This window comes from Mizuhopecten yessoensis, unplaced genomic scaffold (assembly GCF_002113885.1).
Source record: "Mizuhopecten yessoensis strain PY_sf001 unplaced genomic scaffold, ASM211388v2 scaffold1539, whole genome shotgun sequence".
Classification (NCBI taxonomy): Eukaryota; Metazoa; Mollusca; class Bivalvia; order Pectinida; family Pectinidae; genus Mizuhopecten; species Mizuhopecten yessoensis.
Window position 1 is genome coordinate 455,424 of NW_018404097.1, and position 16,079 is coordinate 471,502.

Genomic DNA, 16,079 nt, shown 5'->3' on the forward strand with positions numbered 1-16,079 from the left:
GTAAAATAAAAAGCCACGAGTAAAATAAAAAGCCACGAGTACTTTAAAAGTCCAATGAGTAAAATAAAACGTCTACGGGTAAAATAATAATCGGGGAGTACTATAACTCGTCAGGGGGGTAAAATAAACCGGATAGGAGTACTTTAACTTGTCAGGGGGGTAAAATAATAATCTAGGAGTACTTTAATTCGATAGGGGGGTAAAATAAACCGCATAGGAGTACTTTAACTTATCAGGGGGGTAAAATAATAATCTAGGAGTACTTTAACTCGTCAGGGGGGTAAAATAACTTAAATATGAGTACTTTAACTCGTCAGGGGGGTAAAATAATAATCTAGGAGTATTTTAACTTGTCAAGGGGGTAAAATAACCCGGATAGAGGTAAAATAAAACGTATGGGGTAAAATTTTACTCCTTTCCAGGTTATTTTACTCCTTGATGTTTTATTTTACCCCTAAACATTTTATTTTGCTCAATTCTGAGTATTTTACTCCTTTTCTAATCACCAGTGTGTGTGTAGCTACAACCTTCTACACATTTAGTGGTGATTACACTTATTACCACAGATATTTCCAATGAAGCACTATATTAAGATATACATGTACTTTGAATTGCTTATCAAATTGTTAATTATTCAAATTAACTATATTTAAAGTTTTGTGTAAAATCATGGCAATTCTAATTGGGTTAAGTGTTCATTTTCACAAAAAAAAAAATCTAGTCATACAAACACATTAAGCCCACTTGTTGTGGCCCAAAGTATTGAAATTATATGTATATAGGTATTGATGAAAAAAAACAACAGAATTGAAAAAATATTACTGTACACAAAGTAAAAATATTCAACATGTAGCATATATGCTAGAAAAAATTACGGTAATGAAGGTTTTCACACAATTTTTTTTTCAAATCTGGTCTTAGACCTAAGGCAGTATTGTAAAATAAAGCTCACAACAAATGCGTGTAATTTGAAACCTAAATGACAGCTGTGCAGGTAAGCAGGTGCAGGTACAGGTGAGACAATGGTACTTATGTACAGGTGTAGTTAATGAACATCAGTACAGACTTTGTAGGTGTAACAATTGTACTTATGAACAGGTGTAATTGATGAACATCAGTACAGACTTTGTAGGTTTAACAATTGTACTTATATACAGGTGTAATTGATGAACATCAGTACCGACTTTTTAGGTGTAACTATTGTACTTATGTACAGGTGTAATTGATGAACATCAGTACATACTCTGTAGGTGTAACAATTGTACTTATGTACAGGTGTAATTGATGAGCATCAGAAAAGACTTTGTAGGTGTAACAATTGTACTTATGTACAGGTGTAATTGTTGAACATCAGTAAAGACTTTGTAGGTGTAACAATTGTACTTATGTACAGGTGTAATTGATTAACATCAGTACAGACTTTGTAGGTTTAACAATTGTACTTATGTTCAGGTGTAATTGATGAACATCAGGACAGACTTTGTAGGTGTACCAATTGTACTGATGTACTTGTGTAATTGATGAACATCAGCACCGCCTTTTTAGGTGTAACTATTGTACTTACGTACAGGTGTAATTGATTAACATCAGTACAGACTTGTAATTGATGAACATCGGTACAGACTTTGTAGGTTTAACAATTGCACTGATGTACAGGTGTAATTGGTGAACATCAGTACAGACTTTTTAGGTGTAACTATAGTACTTATGTACAGGTGTATTTGATGAACATCAGTACATTCTTTGTAGGTTTAACAATTGTTCTTATGTACAGGTGTAATCGATGAACATCAGTACAGGTGTAATAATTGTACATATATTGATGAACATCAGTACCGACTTTTTAGGGGTAACTATTGTACTTATGCACAGGTGTAATTGATCAACATCAGTACAGACTTGTAATTGATGAACATCAGAAAAGACTTTGTAGGTGTATCAATTGTACTTATGTACAGGTGGAATTGATGAACATCAGTACAGGGGTAATAATTGTACATATATTGATGAACATCAGTACATTCTTTGTAGGTTTAACAATTGTACTGATGTACAGGTGTAATTGTTGAACATCAGTAAAGGCTTTGTAGGTGTAACAATTTTACTTATGTACAGGTGTATTTGATGAACATCAGTACATTCTTTGTAGGTTTAACAATTGTACTTATGCACAGCTGTAATTGATGAACATCAAGTACAGACTTTGTAGGTTTAACAATTGTAGTGATGTACAGGTGTAATTGAGGAACATCAGTACAGATTTGTAGGTGTAACAATTATACTTATGTACAGGTGTAATCGATGAACATCAGTACCGACTTTTTAGGCGTAACTATTGTACTTATGCACAGGTGTAATTGATCAACATCAGTACAGACTTGTAATTGATGAACATCACTATAGACTTTGTGGGTGTAACAATTGTACTTATAGACAGGTGTAATTAATGAACATCAGTACATAGTTTGTAGGTGTAACAATTGTTCTGATGTATGGTGTATTTGATGAACATCAGTACATTCTTTGTAGGTTTAACAATTGTACTTATGCGCATGTGTAATTGATGAACATCAGTACCGACTTTTTGGGTGTAACTATTGTACTTATGCACAGGTGTAATTGATGAGCATCAGAAAAGACTTTGGAGGTGTAACAATTGTACTAATGTACAGGTGTAATTGATCAACATCAGTACAGACTTGTAATTGATGAACATCAGCACCGCCTTTTTAGGTGTAACTATTGTACTTATGTACAGGTGGAATTGGTGAACATCAGTACAGACTTTTTAGGTGTAACAATTGTACTTATGCACAGCTGTAATTGATGAACATCAGGACAGACTTTGTAGGTGTACCAATTGTACTGATGTACAAGTGGAATTGATGAACATCAGTACCGACTTTTTATGTGTAACTATTGTACTTATGCACAGCTGTAATTGATGAACATCAAGTACAGACTTTGTAGGTTTAACAATGTACTTATGTACAGGTGGAATTGTTGAACATCAGTAAAGACTTTGTAGGTGTATCAATTGTACTTATGTACAGGTGTAATTGATGAACATCAGTACAGACTTTGTAGGTGTAACAATTGTACTGATGTACAGGTGTAATTGATGAACATCAGTACATACTTTGTAGGTGTAACAATTGTACTGATGTACAGGTGTAATTGATGAACATCAGTACAGACTTTGTAGGTGTAACAATGGTACTTATGTACAGGTGGAATTGTTGAACATCAGTACAGACTTTGTAGGTGTAACAATTGTACTGATGTACAAGTGTAATTGATGAACATCAGTACAGGTGTAATAATTGTACATATGTTTATGTCATATTGAGTGTATGGTTGGAATAATGTACAGCTGTAGCAATGTTATACAGGTGTAATCATAACAAATTTAACACTACTGATTCTCCAACAACCAACCACATTTGGATGTTCCTGGAAAAATTTAATGTTGTCCATCAATAACTTTCTAGGAATGTACAAGTAAATGAGTATGGAGATGACACTCTTTATGTGATAAATTTGGTAACAGTACAGAGATGGTTGTTTGTGGTATATACGGTACCTGTATAGTACATAGATGATTGTTTGTGGTATATACGGTACCTGTATAATACNAATTGATGAACATCAGTACAGACTTTGTAGGTGTAACAATGGTACTTATGTACAGGTGGAATTGTTGAACATCAGTACAGACTTTGTAGGTGTAACAATTGTACTGATGTACAAGTGTAATTGATGAACATCAGTACAGGTGTAATAATTGTACATATGTTTATGTCATATTGAGTGTATGGTTGGAATAATGTACAGCTGTAGCAATGTTATACAGGTGTAATCATAACAAATTTAACACTACTGATTCTCCAACAACCAACCACATTTGGATGTTCCTGGAAAAATTTAATGTTGTCCATCAATAACTTTCTAGGAATGTACAAGTAAATGAGTATGGAGATGACACTCTTTATGTGATAAATTTGGTAACAGTACAGAGATGGTTGTTTGTGGTATATACGGTACCTGTATAGTACAGAGATGATTGTTTGTGGTATATACGGTACCTGTACAGTACAGAGATGGTTGTTTGTGGTATATACGGTACCTGTATAGTACATAGATGATTGTTTGTGGTATATACGGTACCTGTATAATACAGAGATGATTGTTTGTGGTATATACGGTACCTGTACAGAGATGATTGTTTGTGGTATATACGGTACCTGTATAGGACAGAGATGATTGTTTGTGGTATATACGGTACCTGTATAGGACAGAGATGATTGTTTGTGGTATATACGGTACCTGTATAGTACAGAGATGATTGTTTGTGGTATATACGGTACCTGTATAGTACAGAGATGATTGTTTGTGGTATATACGGTACCTGTATAGTACAGAGATGATTGTTTGTGGTATATACGGTACCTGTATAGTACAGAGATGATTGTTTGTGGTATATACGGTACCTGTATAGTACAGAGATGATTGTTTGTGGTATATACGGTACCTGTATAGTACAGAGATGATTGTTTGTGGTATATACGGTACCTGTATAGTACAGAGATGATTGTTTGTGGTATATACGGTACCTGTATAGTACAGAGATGATTGTTTGTGGTATATACGGTACCTGTATAGTACAGAGATGATTGTTTGTGGTATATACGGTACCTGTATAGTACAGAGATGATTGTTTGTGGTATATACGGTACCTGTATAGTACAGAGATGACTGTTTGTGGTATATACGGCACCTGTACAGAGATGATTGTTTGTGGTATATACGGTACCTGTACAGAACAGAGATGATTGTTTGTGGTATATACGGCACCTGTACAGAGATGATTGTGTGTGTGGTATATACGGTACCTGTACAGTACAGAGATGGTTGTTTGTGGTATATATGGTACCTGTATAGTACAGAGATGATTGTTTGTGGTATATATGGTACCTGTATAGTACAGAGAAGATTGTTTGTGGTATATACGGTACCTGTACAGTACAAACAAGTTTGTGAGGTGTTTTGTACATGACTATAGATATAGTTACATAGTTACTGCAGCAGACAATGTGCTGTTGAAATTCTGCTGGACCAAACACTGACTACCAAATGGAATATTTGACCAATCAAACGTGTGATGACATTTTCTGCTCAACCAATCAAAAGATTATTTTTTTTCATGTCTGGCATGTAATTGTCCCATCACATAATGATTCTCAGTTTCTCCCCATCATTAACATGCCTGGAAGACCAATGATAAAAAAAAAATGTGAAATGCTTGACCAATCAAATGCTTCAGTACATTCTCTGTTGGACTTATGAGGTCAGTAATGGATGACAAATCAATGAAGGTCTGACAAGTAATATTACACATCAAAGTTGTAATAAACATCTACACAATGTCACACTCCTGTCACTCGTTACCATGGCAGTGGCTGATTGTCCACCTAATGTAGGCTATTTCACGATATTCTGATCACAGAACTCTATTTGCCTATGTGATCATTGACGTATATTATATAATAATGTTCAAACAACGATTATATTGCTCCATTCTAATCTGCTACAGGGAACCTGAAGCTAATTGAGATATATGAATATATTGTTCTGCTGTAGGTTTTGATCATGCTATACTGATACTGGTCCGGGTGTATGATTAGCCGTGGGAGAAAAGTGTTAATGATAATTAAGGTACACTATATATAGATCGCCTCTAATTATATAAACACTACTGGATACTTGTTTCCTAAAGCATAAGGTATTATTTCTTTGATGTTATTTGAAAATACTCATTTCATATCTAGCTATCCAATTTAATGCTAACACAAGATGATAAATAATGTTTCCTTATTCCCTAATCAACTTGAAATACCTATATATGTACTGACAATGACAAATTTGCATTTACATGTTTGATCTATCATTTTAATGCTGACATATTTAAGTTGATTGATACACTAAAACTAATTTTATGTAGACTCAGGGAAGAAGTGATCAAGGATTAAATTCATGCCTACTAAAATGCAGTTCATGAATAAAACTAATGAATTCTATTTAAGGATCCCTGTCCCACTGCCCTTTGGTTTTTCGTATATACAGTAACCTCTCCTTAACTTCCTTAAGGATACCTGTCCCACTGCTCTGTGGTTTTTCGTATATACAGTACATGTACGTATAAAACTAATGAATTCTATTTAAGGATCCCTGTCCCACTGCCCTGTGGTTTTTCGTATATGCAGTCAACTTCCCTCAATTTAAAGTTGGATATAACTGGAGCACAGATGTACCACAACATTTCTGTTGACCAGTTGGCTCAGTTGGTCAGAGTGACTACAACAATCAGAAGTCTATAGGCCTTAGGGTTCAAATCCCAGCCTTAAGCCTCGCCACGGAATTATCCGTGGCCTCGCTAATTTTAAACACTCAGAACACTGTTGCTGATTATACATTTTGTTTCTTTCAACTTCATTATTTTATCTTCATAAAAGTCCCACAAGGTATTTTTTTCAGAAATGATTTATCAGAAAAAGTGTCCACTACCTGGTTACAGTTTTGGCAGTGGCCCAGGGATCAGTTATGACAATAGTGGGTGTAGGAAGCACAGACTTTTCTTTGGTCAAAATGAGCAAATATCAGCAGTTTGTCCAGACCACAAAGATGGAATAATATACAAATGTTTAAGGAAGTTACAAATAGTAGGTCTAGATTCATCATAGAAATCTTCTAATCATTTGAAATAACATTCCCTTTCAATGGAAAACTGTGGTTAAAGGTAGAGTATAGGGCCATAGATATGAAGCAAGTCCTGTCGTTGACTTCATGACTAGAAAAATAACAATTTAATTGAAAGGACTACTTCTATTAATTATCACTATTAATTATAAGGCATTACCAAGAAATCAAAGTGAACTTAGTGATGCTCAAAGTGTCTAAATATCTGACATCCACTCAGGGTTGTTTACTCATGTGTGTAAATTGATGGGGCGCATTACAAGTATTGTAACGACAAAAATCCATAGTCTGTCGTGGGAAGGTTTTACGTGGGAAAGTTTTACGTATGTGGAGGGCCTGGGTCTCTGTGCAATTTGTATATTGCATGTTGTAGGCCATCTTCTCTCAGCTGTGCACTTAATGGAAACAGGTACCCAGTAATCTTTGAGGAACAGACTTTGTATAGAATTACAAAAATATATGGCTAAGTGGCACGTTTTGATTAGGGGCATGGTTATCTAGACATAAGCTCGTAACTCAAACTTCCAGCATCAGCAAAAGCTGGGTTTTGTTACTCTACTTTCTTGGAGAGGTTCTTAGCATTTCTATTTCATCCCTGTATTATAAATACTCATTTATATATTTGAAATGTTGTCGAGAGTAAACATTGTGATGACCTATAAATGAAGATTGATGATATCATTGTTAGTCAGGTTTTGGTCCAGTTTGTGTCATAAAATTTAATACGTAAAATAATAAAGATCATAGAAATGTCTAAAAGCAGTCTGCACACTTGAACTGAAATCACTGGAAGCACATCCGGGGTCATACTAGGGTTTCGGGTGCATACATATTATAAGCAATTCGTACATTTCTCACGCGTCGCACCAAAGTTCCGATGTCGGTCATGCATGGCACATTGCGTGGCGACTTTGGAGACCTGGGACATTCATCATAGTGTTCTGAACCGAGTTGACGTTTTGGAGATCGTGGAGCATCATATTCGTCCATATATGTCCGTGGGTTTGGCATCGGTGGGCGTGTCACATCAGGGAGGTCCACATGTAGCGGGGCGTCAACAAAGTCCGTGAAGATAGTTGGATCATCTAGGGGTGACTTAAGGAAATCATTGATATACTTACTGCATCCAAGGAAGCACAAAGAAAGGAAAAAAATAAATACAATTTTAGCGCGAAAGGAATTTATAATACTCTTTCATTGATATAATAATGTTACTGTGAGAATTCCTTATCTGTTTTAAATTCAATGAAATTAATTATCAAAACAACCATCATGTTCACAGAGTTTGTAGTTTCCTCAGAGAATATTATGACGTGTATTTTATCCTACAGTAACCATACATACTAAAAGAGGGAGATATCCTATGGGGACTACCTACACAAGTCAGGCCTGCAGTCCTATAATCGGCCAAATCGCTGACAAAAGGACGGTAAAATATTCTTCAATCGCTAATTCTAGAATAAATGTCCTCTGATGATAAACTTTACAAATACATTAATTATGTTACGGAGAGACATGGCCATTACAATGTACATGTATTGGGTTAGGACATGGTCACATCACTACAATATTTATCAGATAGTTCTGCGAGTTTCATCATTTTTTGGAAATTTCCTGATATTAATCTTTAGACAGTTCCTGAGAAACATTAATCCTGTCCTTGATTTCAGCCTGTAATGTTGGTCCATACCCAAGTGAATAGCTAGATCTAATCAAACCTCCTGAAGCTATCCTTACACACTTTTCTGGGATAATCAACCATTAAAACAGTGTTCCTTTTCAAATTTTAATGAAAACGTACACGTTTTTGACGGCATGTTGACAAACTTTCTCACATAATTTTCTGTTCCATATAAACAATAACCACAGAAAAGCCCACATTCTCCTGAGGATCAAATTAAACTGTAGCAATTTTGACAACTCTTACAGGACTCTGATACAACTATAATATATTGAGTCCCCTTCTAGAACTGTAATACATCTATAGTGTCTCTCCGGTACAAAATAGACACTTTCTTCTGACTCGGCTTGAGGGCTTTTTTCTTTTTACCTCATTCTGTAGAGCGTGTAAAGACTAGAAAACAAGATTTAGAGGTTACAGGTTTGGCTCCTATCAGAGGCATCGGAAAAATAGTGACCTCTAGATCTGTTTCAAAAGCAATGTTGACATCATTTCAAGAAACAAATACAACAATGTTGACGCTATTTCGTGAACGCAAAACACAACTAAAGCAATGTTGACCTTTCCTTTATAGATCTCCAATGCAACTACATTAATGTTGACATCCCTTATAAAAATGTAATAAATACTACAATGTTCACTCCCCTTCTAGAACCCCAACATAAATACAGCAATGTTGACTCCCGTTCTAGAACCCCAATATAAATACAGCAACGTTGACTCTCCTTCTAGAACCCCAATATAAATACAGCAATTTAACTTTCATTCTAGAACCCCAATATAAATACAGCAATGTTGACTCTCCTTCTAGAACCCCAATATAAATACAGCAACGTTGACTCTCCTTCTAGAACCCCAATATAAATACAGCAATGTTGACTCTCCTTCTAGAACCCCAATATAAATACAGCAACGTTGACTCTCCTTCTAGAACCCCAATATAAATACAGCAATGTTGACTCTCCTTCTAGAACCCCAATATAAATACAGCAACGTTGACTCTCCTTCTAGAACCCCAATATAAATACAGCAATGTTGACTCTCCTTCTAGAACCCCAATATAAATACAGCAACGTTGACTCTCCTTCTAGAACCCCAATATAAATACAGCAATGTTGACTCTCCTTCTAGAACCCCAATATAAATACAGCAACGTTGACTCTCCTTCTAGAACCCCAATATAAATACAGCAATGTTGACTCTCCTTCTAGAACCCCAATATAAATACAGCAACGTTGACTCTCCTTCTAGAACCCCAATATAAATACAGCAATGTTGACTCTCCTTCTAGAACCCCAATATAAATACAGCAACGTTGACTCTCCTTCTAGAACCCCAATATAAATACAGCAATGTTGACTCTCCTTCTAGAACCCCAATATAAATACAGCAACGTTGACTCTCCTTCTAGAACCCCAATATAAATACAGCAATGTTGACTCTCCTTCTAGAACCCCAATATAAATACAGCAACGTTGACTCTCCTTCTAGAACCCCAATATAAATACAGCAATGTTGACTCTCCTTCTAGAACCCCAATATAAATACAGCAACGTTGACTCTCCTTCTAGAACCCCAATATAAATACAGCAACGTTGACTCTCCTTCTAGAACCCCAATATAAATACAGCAATGTTAACTCTTCTTCTAGAAAGAACCCCAATATAAATACAGCAATGTTAACTCTCCTTCAAGAACCCCAATATAAATACAGCAATGTTAACTCTCCTTCTAGATCCTCAATATAATGACAGCAATGTTGAAACCTCCTATTAGATGGCCAATAGAACAAGCAGTCTTTACTATTGGAATCCTAGTGTTGAGCGGTCCCATGGGAGACTGAGTGTTGGTCAATCTGGGGATATGTTAAGTGGATATTTCCAATTGAATTCAATTCAATCTCATGGGAAATCTAATAAATTGTATTGTGTTGAAATACTACAAACTAACATCAGGAAAGTGGAAACACAGGGTTTGAGGACATCTGCAGATTCCAGAATGGTGATATGATATTGTATACTGATATCAGAGAGTAGACAGTTTGTATCATTGCAGTAATTATAATTTGATAAATTGACTGATGTGTTTATAACATGATCACTGTGCTAGTTTTGAGAAGAATTAATTCATTAAAGTGTTATGAGTGTCCTACTTCTGTGCGTGGGAAAATGATTAAATCCAGCAACAATATCTGAAAACATATTATACTACACCAGAGACGTCGATCTGGCTCAAATTTAAATGAGTCTGCTGGTGACGGATCCTGTGTTGCTTGACTAGGTTCTATCACTTTTGTTTTTGTTGCTTAAAAAAACATAAATCAACATATGCTCAATTTGCTAGCGCTTTATTATGATTAAGCTCACTTTGCAAAAACCTCAAACATTGTCAATCAAAGACATAATATAATGTATTCTACAGCCAATAGAAAAGACAAACCGCATGAACTGATCGATACAAGGCCAATAGCCATTCTGTCCACTTTTCCTATTCTGTTTCACAGAACATGTATTTACTTCTATGGTTATGTTCATGTCAAACTAATGCATGGTTTGTTCTCTATTTAACAGGCCATTTAACGTGGACAAGAACTGTAAGAGTGCATGTGTTTTAATGTTAGTAAAGAGTATTACACTGGGAATGATGACCTTAACAAGAATTACAGGTGGTACTGATCAAGTGTGACAACTATCAAGCGTGAACACTTTCACGTGTAATTCCCAGTTTTAATCTCTACCCTCTTCTCACTATTAAGCTAGTGGACAGATTATGTAATAGAAACAAGCTTTTCAAAGAATTAGTCATGAACGCTTTTAGTCAAAATTATTTCTACTTATTTCTTCATTATTTGAAGGCTAGTGTCATATACTAGGAAACCATTTATGAATATGGCAAATATGATGAGGACTGAAAATTGTACCTGATTGGTTAGGAAACTAAACATGAAGCACCAATCAATGAGTGGAAAAAAGTCATCTGCATGTTCAACATGGTTTATGAAACTCAAATACATATAGTGTTGGTGTCCTTGTATTTTGGGTGATCCTATTGACAATGGCTTTACAACTGCAATGTAGCTTGTGATACTGACCTAGTTTCCTGTTGTGAAACTGACCTAGTTTCCTGTTGTGATACTGACCTAGTTTCCTGTTGTGACACTGACCTAGTTTTCTGTTGAGACACTGACCTAGTTTTCCCCGATTTGACACTGACTTTGTTTCCTGTTGAGACACTGGCCTAGTTTCCTGTTGTGACATTGACCTAGTTTCCTGTTGTGATAATGATCTAGTTCTCAGTTTTGATATTTACCTAGTTTCTATTTATGTCACTGCCCTTGTCCTATGTGGTGCGTTTGAGGGTGCATTGGTATAAACCAGTCACTATTTTTTAAACTGCATCCAGGTATAATAGGATGTGACAGTGATGGATTAAATGTTGTGATCATTAACATTCTCAGTGACACCACATGTTTTCATGTTACAACTTTATTTAACCTTTAATTTCAATAAAACATAGCATATTACTTTCAACATCCAAATGTCAATTACTGGCAGTTAATTGTGTTGTAGAGTAAATCTAGTATTTACATAAATCTATTATCTAAATATTACACAACTACATGTAAATGATTTGTTCATGACACTACAAACATGCAATTCATATAATTACAATTAAAACACAGAAAAAAAGAATGGCAAGCTATTGACAAATAGAACAATGAAAGAAAGAGTTTACATCTCTTTATTATCAAAATTAATGTTTATATACATGTATCACAAAATAGTAATATTTTAACATGCATATTCATCAATTGCTTCTCTCATGCATATTCATTTATCTATAAAACTCTATCACATTAATACAAGATTCATGTCTATGCCAGGGCCAATGATAATCCCGATTGTCAAATATCTAACAGACATTTTACATCACACAGATGTTTAAATACTTATGCAACACTTGCTCCCATGTACCAATACTATTTCATTTCTAATTCAATGTACTTGGTAATTTCTAAAAAATTACAAAAAATATTTTAATGTCAAAAATAATAATAAATGGTCAAAGGTCAACCATACAATTGTATTAGGAAAAAGATTAGGACACAAGGTGATAGGTACAATTTAGGTACAATTATAGGTGATACTATGTACGTGTACCTGTTGTAAGGTGATAGGTACAATTTAGGTACAATTATAGGCGATACTACGTACGTGTACCTGTTGTAAGGTGATAGGTACAATTTAGGTACAATTATAGGCGATACTACGTACGTGTACCTATTGTAAGGTGATAGGTACAGTTTAGGTACAATTATAGGTGATACTATGTACGTGTACCTGTTGTAAGGTGATAGGTACAACTTAGGTACAATTATAGGTGATACTACGTACGTGTACCTGTTGTAAGGTGATAGGTACAATTTAGGTACAATTATAGGCGATACTACGTACGTGTACCTGTTGTAAGGTGATAGGTACAATTTAGGTACAATTATAGGCGATACTACGTACGTGTACCTATTGTAAGGTGATAGGTACAGTTTAGGTACAATTATAGGTTAACTACGTACGTGTACCTGTTGTAAGGTGATAGGTACAATTTAGGTACAATTATAGGCGATACTACGTACGTGTCCCTATTGTAAGGTGATAGGTACATTTTAGGTACAATTATAGGTTAACTACGTACGTGTACCTATTGTAAGGAGATAGGTACAGTTTAGGTACAATTATAGTTGATACTACGTACGTGTACCTATTGTAAGGGGATAGGGACAGTTTAGGTACAATTATAGGTGATACTACGTAAGTGTACCTGTTGTAAGGTAATAGGTACAGTTAAGGTACAATTATAGGTTAACTACGTACGTGTACCTATTGTAAGGTGATAGGCACAGTTTAGGTACAATTATAGGTGATACTATGTACGTGTACCTGTTGTAAATTGATTGTAACGGGTGATGATGTTGAAGACTGTGTTTAGGACTTGTGTGTAGTTTGTTATTTATGACACAAATCCATTTTCAGTCAAATTTACATCACTGATGACTTTGCTATTATTAAAATAAAAATATACACATTTGATGATTTAAAACAATCATCATCAGGTTTGTTTTAAATTGTAAAACAAAATGATCTCATAAAGAAAACTCACATTATTTTCGGGGAAATGTGGTATTAATACTGTATTACAAGAATATTTATATCATTGTTAAATTAATACTTATTCTAATCTCAATATGAACTAATAAAACTTGAAGAAGATGACATTTCTACTGAAGGCCCTGTGGATGCATTGGCTTGATGTAAAACAATAGTTGAAAAGGTGTCCTGCTCAATGCTCCCTTTCTGTCATGACAACTGAAGATTTGTATGTATCATTTACCTAAAATCTGATTTCTTTTAGAGTTATACATAAACCAATTCATGACAACCAATTTGTTACAGAAATTATTTTTGTGTCAGCTAATTGCTTAGCACTATTAGCTGTAACTCTGTATTTTTTTAACAGATGAGTTTCAAACTTACGAAGCAATGCAAATAATCTCATATATACAAAATCTGTTCAGTGCTCAAAACGTTGGCTGTCAAGCTTAGATACAGTGATGTCATATTTCAGAGGGATCACACAAGCTATAATTTTTATTCGATCAAATTTTTAAGCAAAAAAAATATATTTCCAGAAATAACTTTCACTTATTTTGTAAAACCTGTTTACAAGGAATTGGGCTTGATACTAGATATGAATATAGAGGCACACAATGCCTATGTCCATAACATTTCCTTTTAAAAGATACTAAACTTATCACCGGTAATTGTAGTCTGAAAGACATATCACACACATAGATATATCTCTGTTGACAGTGATCAAAGCTTAATTTTCTCAGTCTGTTAAGTCTTGTGAAGTATACATCCCCTAAATGTTTTGAGACTGAATGATATAGAGGTAAAAATTACTTCAGTATAATTATTGTAAGCATGAAACTAACAGGGCCTGATAATATTACATTCAACAAGAAAATGGTTAAAACATACCTATACTCCAGCTCCTTCTCTGATGGAAAAGGAGCTCAACACAAAGACTAACCAAAGTCAATGAAAATTCAAAGTAAAGATAACTGGATGATTTTATTTACTTGGAATGTTGATTACGTTTTGTGCTGGACTACTGAATTCCAATGGGAACCAGGCTTCCAAACCTTTGGAACTAACGGAATATGGTCGTTGGATCTCATTTGCACTGCTAAGTCAATGAAGTTAAAAAATATAAGTCACAGTGACCTACTTTTGATATTGGTGTTGTACATGTACTCTCTACTACCAATATTTATATATACATGTATATCTATATTACATGAAGTTTGATAAAGTACTACTGGACTTCTAGATTCAAAGTTCTAGCTGGGAGGTTGTATGTACAGATATACAGGTAAGACCCTCATGCCCCCTCCGCTATGCCACAGGAGAGGATATTTTCTGAATCATTTAATGCTGGTCTAGGTAAAGTGTGGCAGTGATAGATACATGGATATCCTACATGTTAGGTACTGGTCATGTCCTGATATTGGTCTCGATATTTGTAACTAGGCAAGAAAAACTGACATACAGCATGTCTTGTCTTTTTATAGAAACCACTGGCACAGGTTATTTATATTCACATCATGTAGTCATGCAAAAACAACAACACTTAAGGAATAAATTTTATCCAGAAAACAATGAAATAAAGATGTAACAACGAACAAAAACAAATCAAAAGTGACACGATTTGTACCTAAATGATCGTGGGTTTTCACAGGTACAGAAAACTATGCAATGCAAGGCAGCTCTAATTCGGCGCAACAATTTCCTGAGGAAAACAAAAACTGACATTACAGGTATTATAACTCAACAATAACAATCATACAAACTCCAGTTCATCAGCCTAGAACTCAGGTTACCTCATGTATAGGGGCAGTCTGTATAGGGGCAGTATAGGGGCAGTCTGTATAGGGGCAGTATAGGGGCAGTCTGTATAGGGGCAGTCTACGATTCTAATGTCTGCTCGCCATTTGTTTCATTATTTTGTTGAACTCTGTATTGGACATGTAGTGTCTAATACATTTTAGATTTTAAGTAAAGCTGGAAAAGTCATGGTCAAATTAATTTCACAGTAAAGTATCTTCATAACAAACCCCTTAACCAGTATCCCCACTATAGTTTAGATTTTGGGGTATTTTTTTTAATGAACTTTCAAGATTCTATGTGATCAGTTCCATTGTCACATAAGAAAATTCTTGTAAACTAGGGGTACGATCAGCTGTTTTGAAAAAAATCTCATTTGAGTGTTTTTGGGAGCACTGCTTAACCTAAAACTTGTTACATAGGTTGATGTTTGTGTACCAGGGCAAAAATATGGCTACATTATTGGCATCTAAGTCCATAAAATGTTTGTAGTGAACCTGATTCACTGTACCAAGTGGCTGATCTCTGGACCTAAAATCCTATGTGTAGCTTGTTACGATGATCTGATCAACCCACACTCATCCTATTAACATTGGTGGTGGAGGGATTAGTGTTACATACCTTTAATCACACATACATTTGTAAATCCACAAGTACAGCCAAAGTTTCCAGGTCACACAAACAAGGGGTTGTTTTAC

The 16,079-nt window shown here is 35.0% G+C and overlaps 1 protein-coding gene across 2 annotated transcripts in view; it reads right to left on the reverse strand.

The window, feature by feature from the left end:
• Positions 1–16,079, reverse strand: part of LOC110464509 (nicotinamide/nicotinic acid mononucleotide adenylyltransferase 1-like) — a 52,720-nt gene that overhangs the window by 7,345 nt on the left and 29,296 nt on the right. The window contains exon 9 of one of the 2 annotated variants that reach the window (XM_021519763.1): positions 7,606–7,876. The exons of the other annotated variant lie outside the window; for it this stretch is intronic. Within the exon in view, the coding sequence (XP_021375438.1) occupies positions 7,606–7,876 (271 nt within the window). The remainder of the gene's footprint in view (positions 1–7,605; positions 7,877–16,079) is intronic. 2 annotated transcript variants of the gene reach the window in all.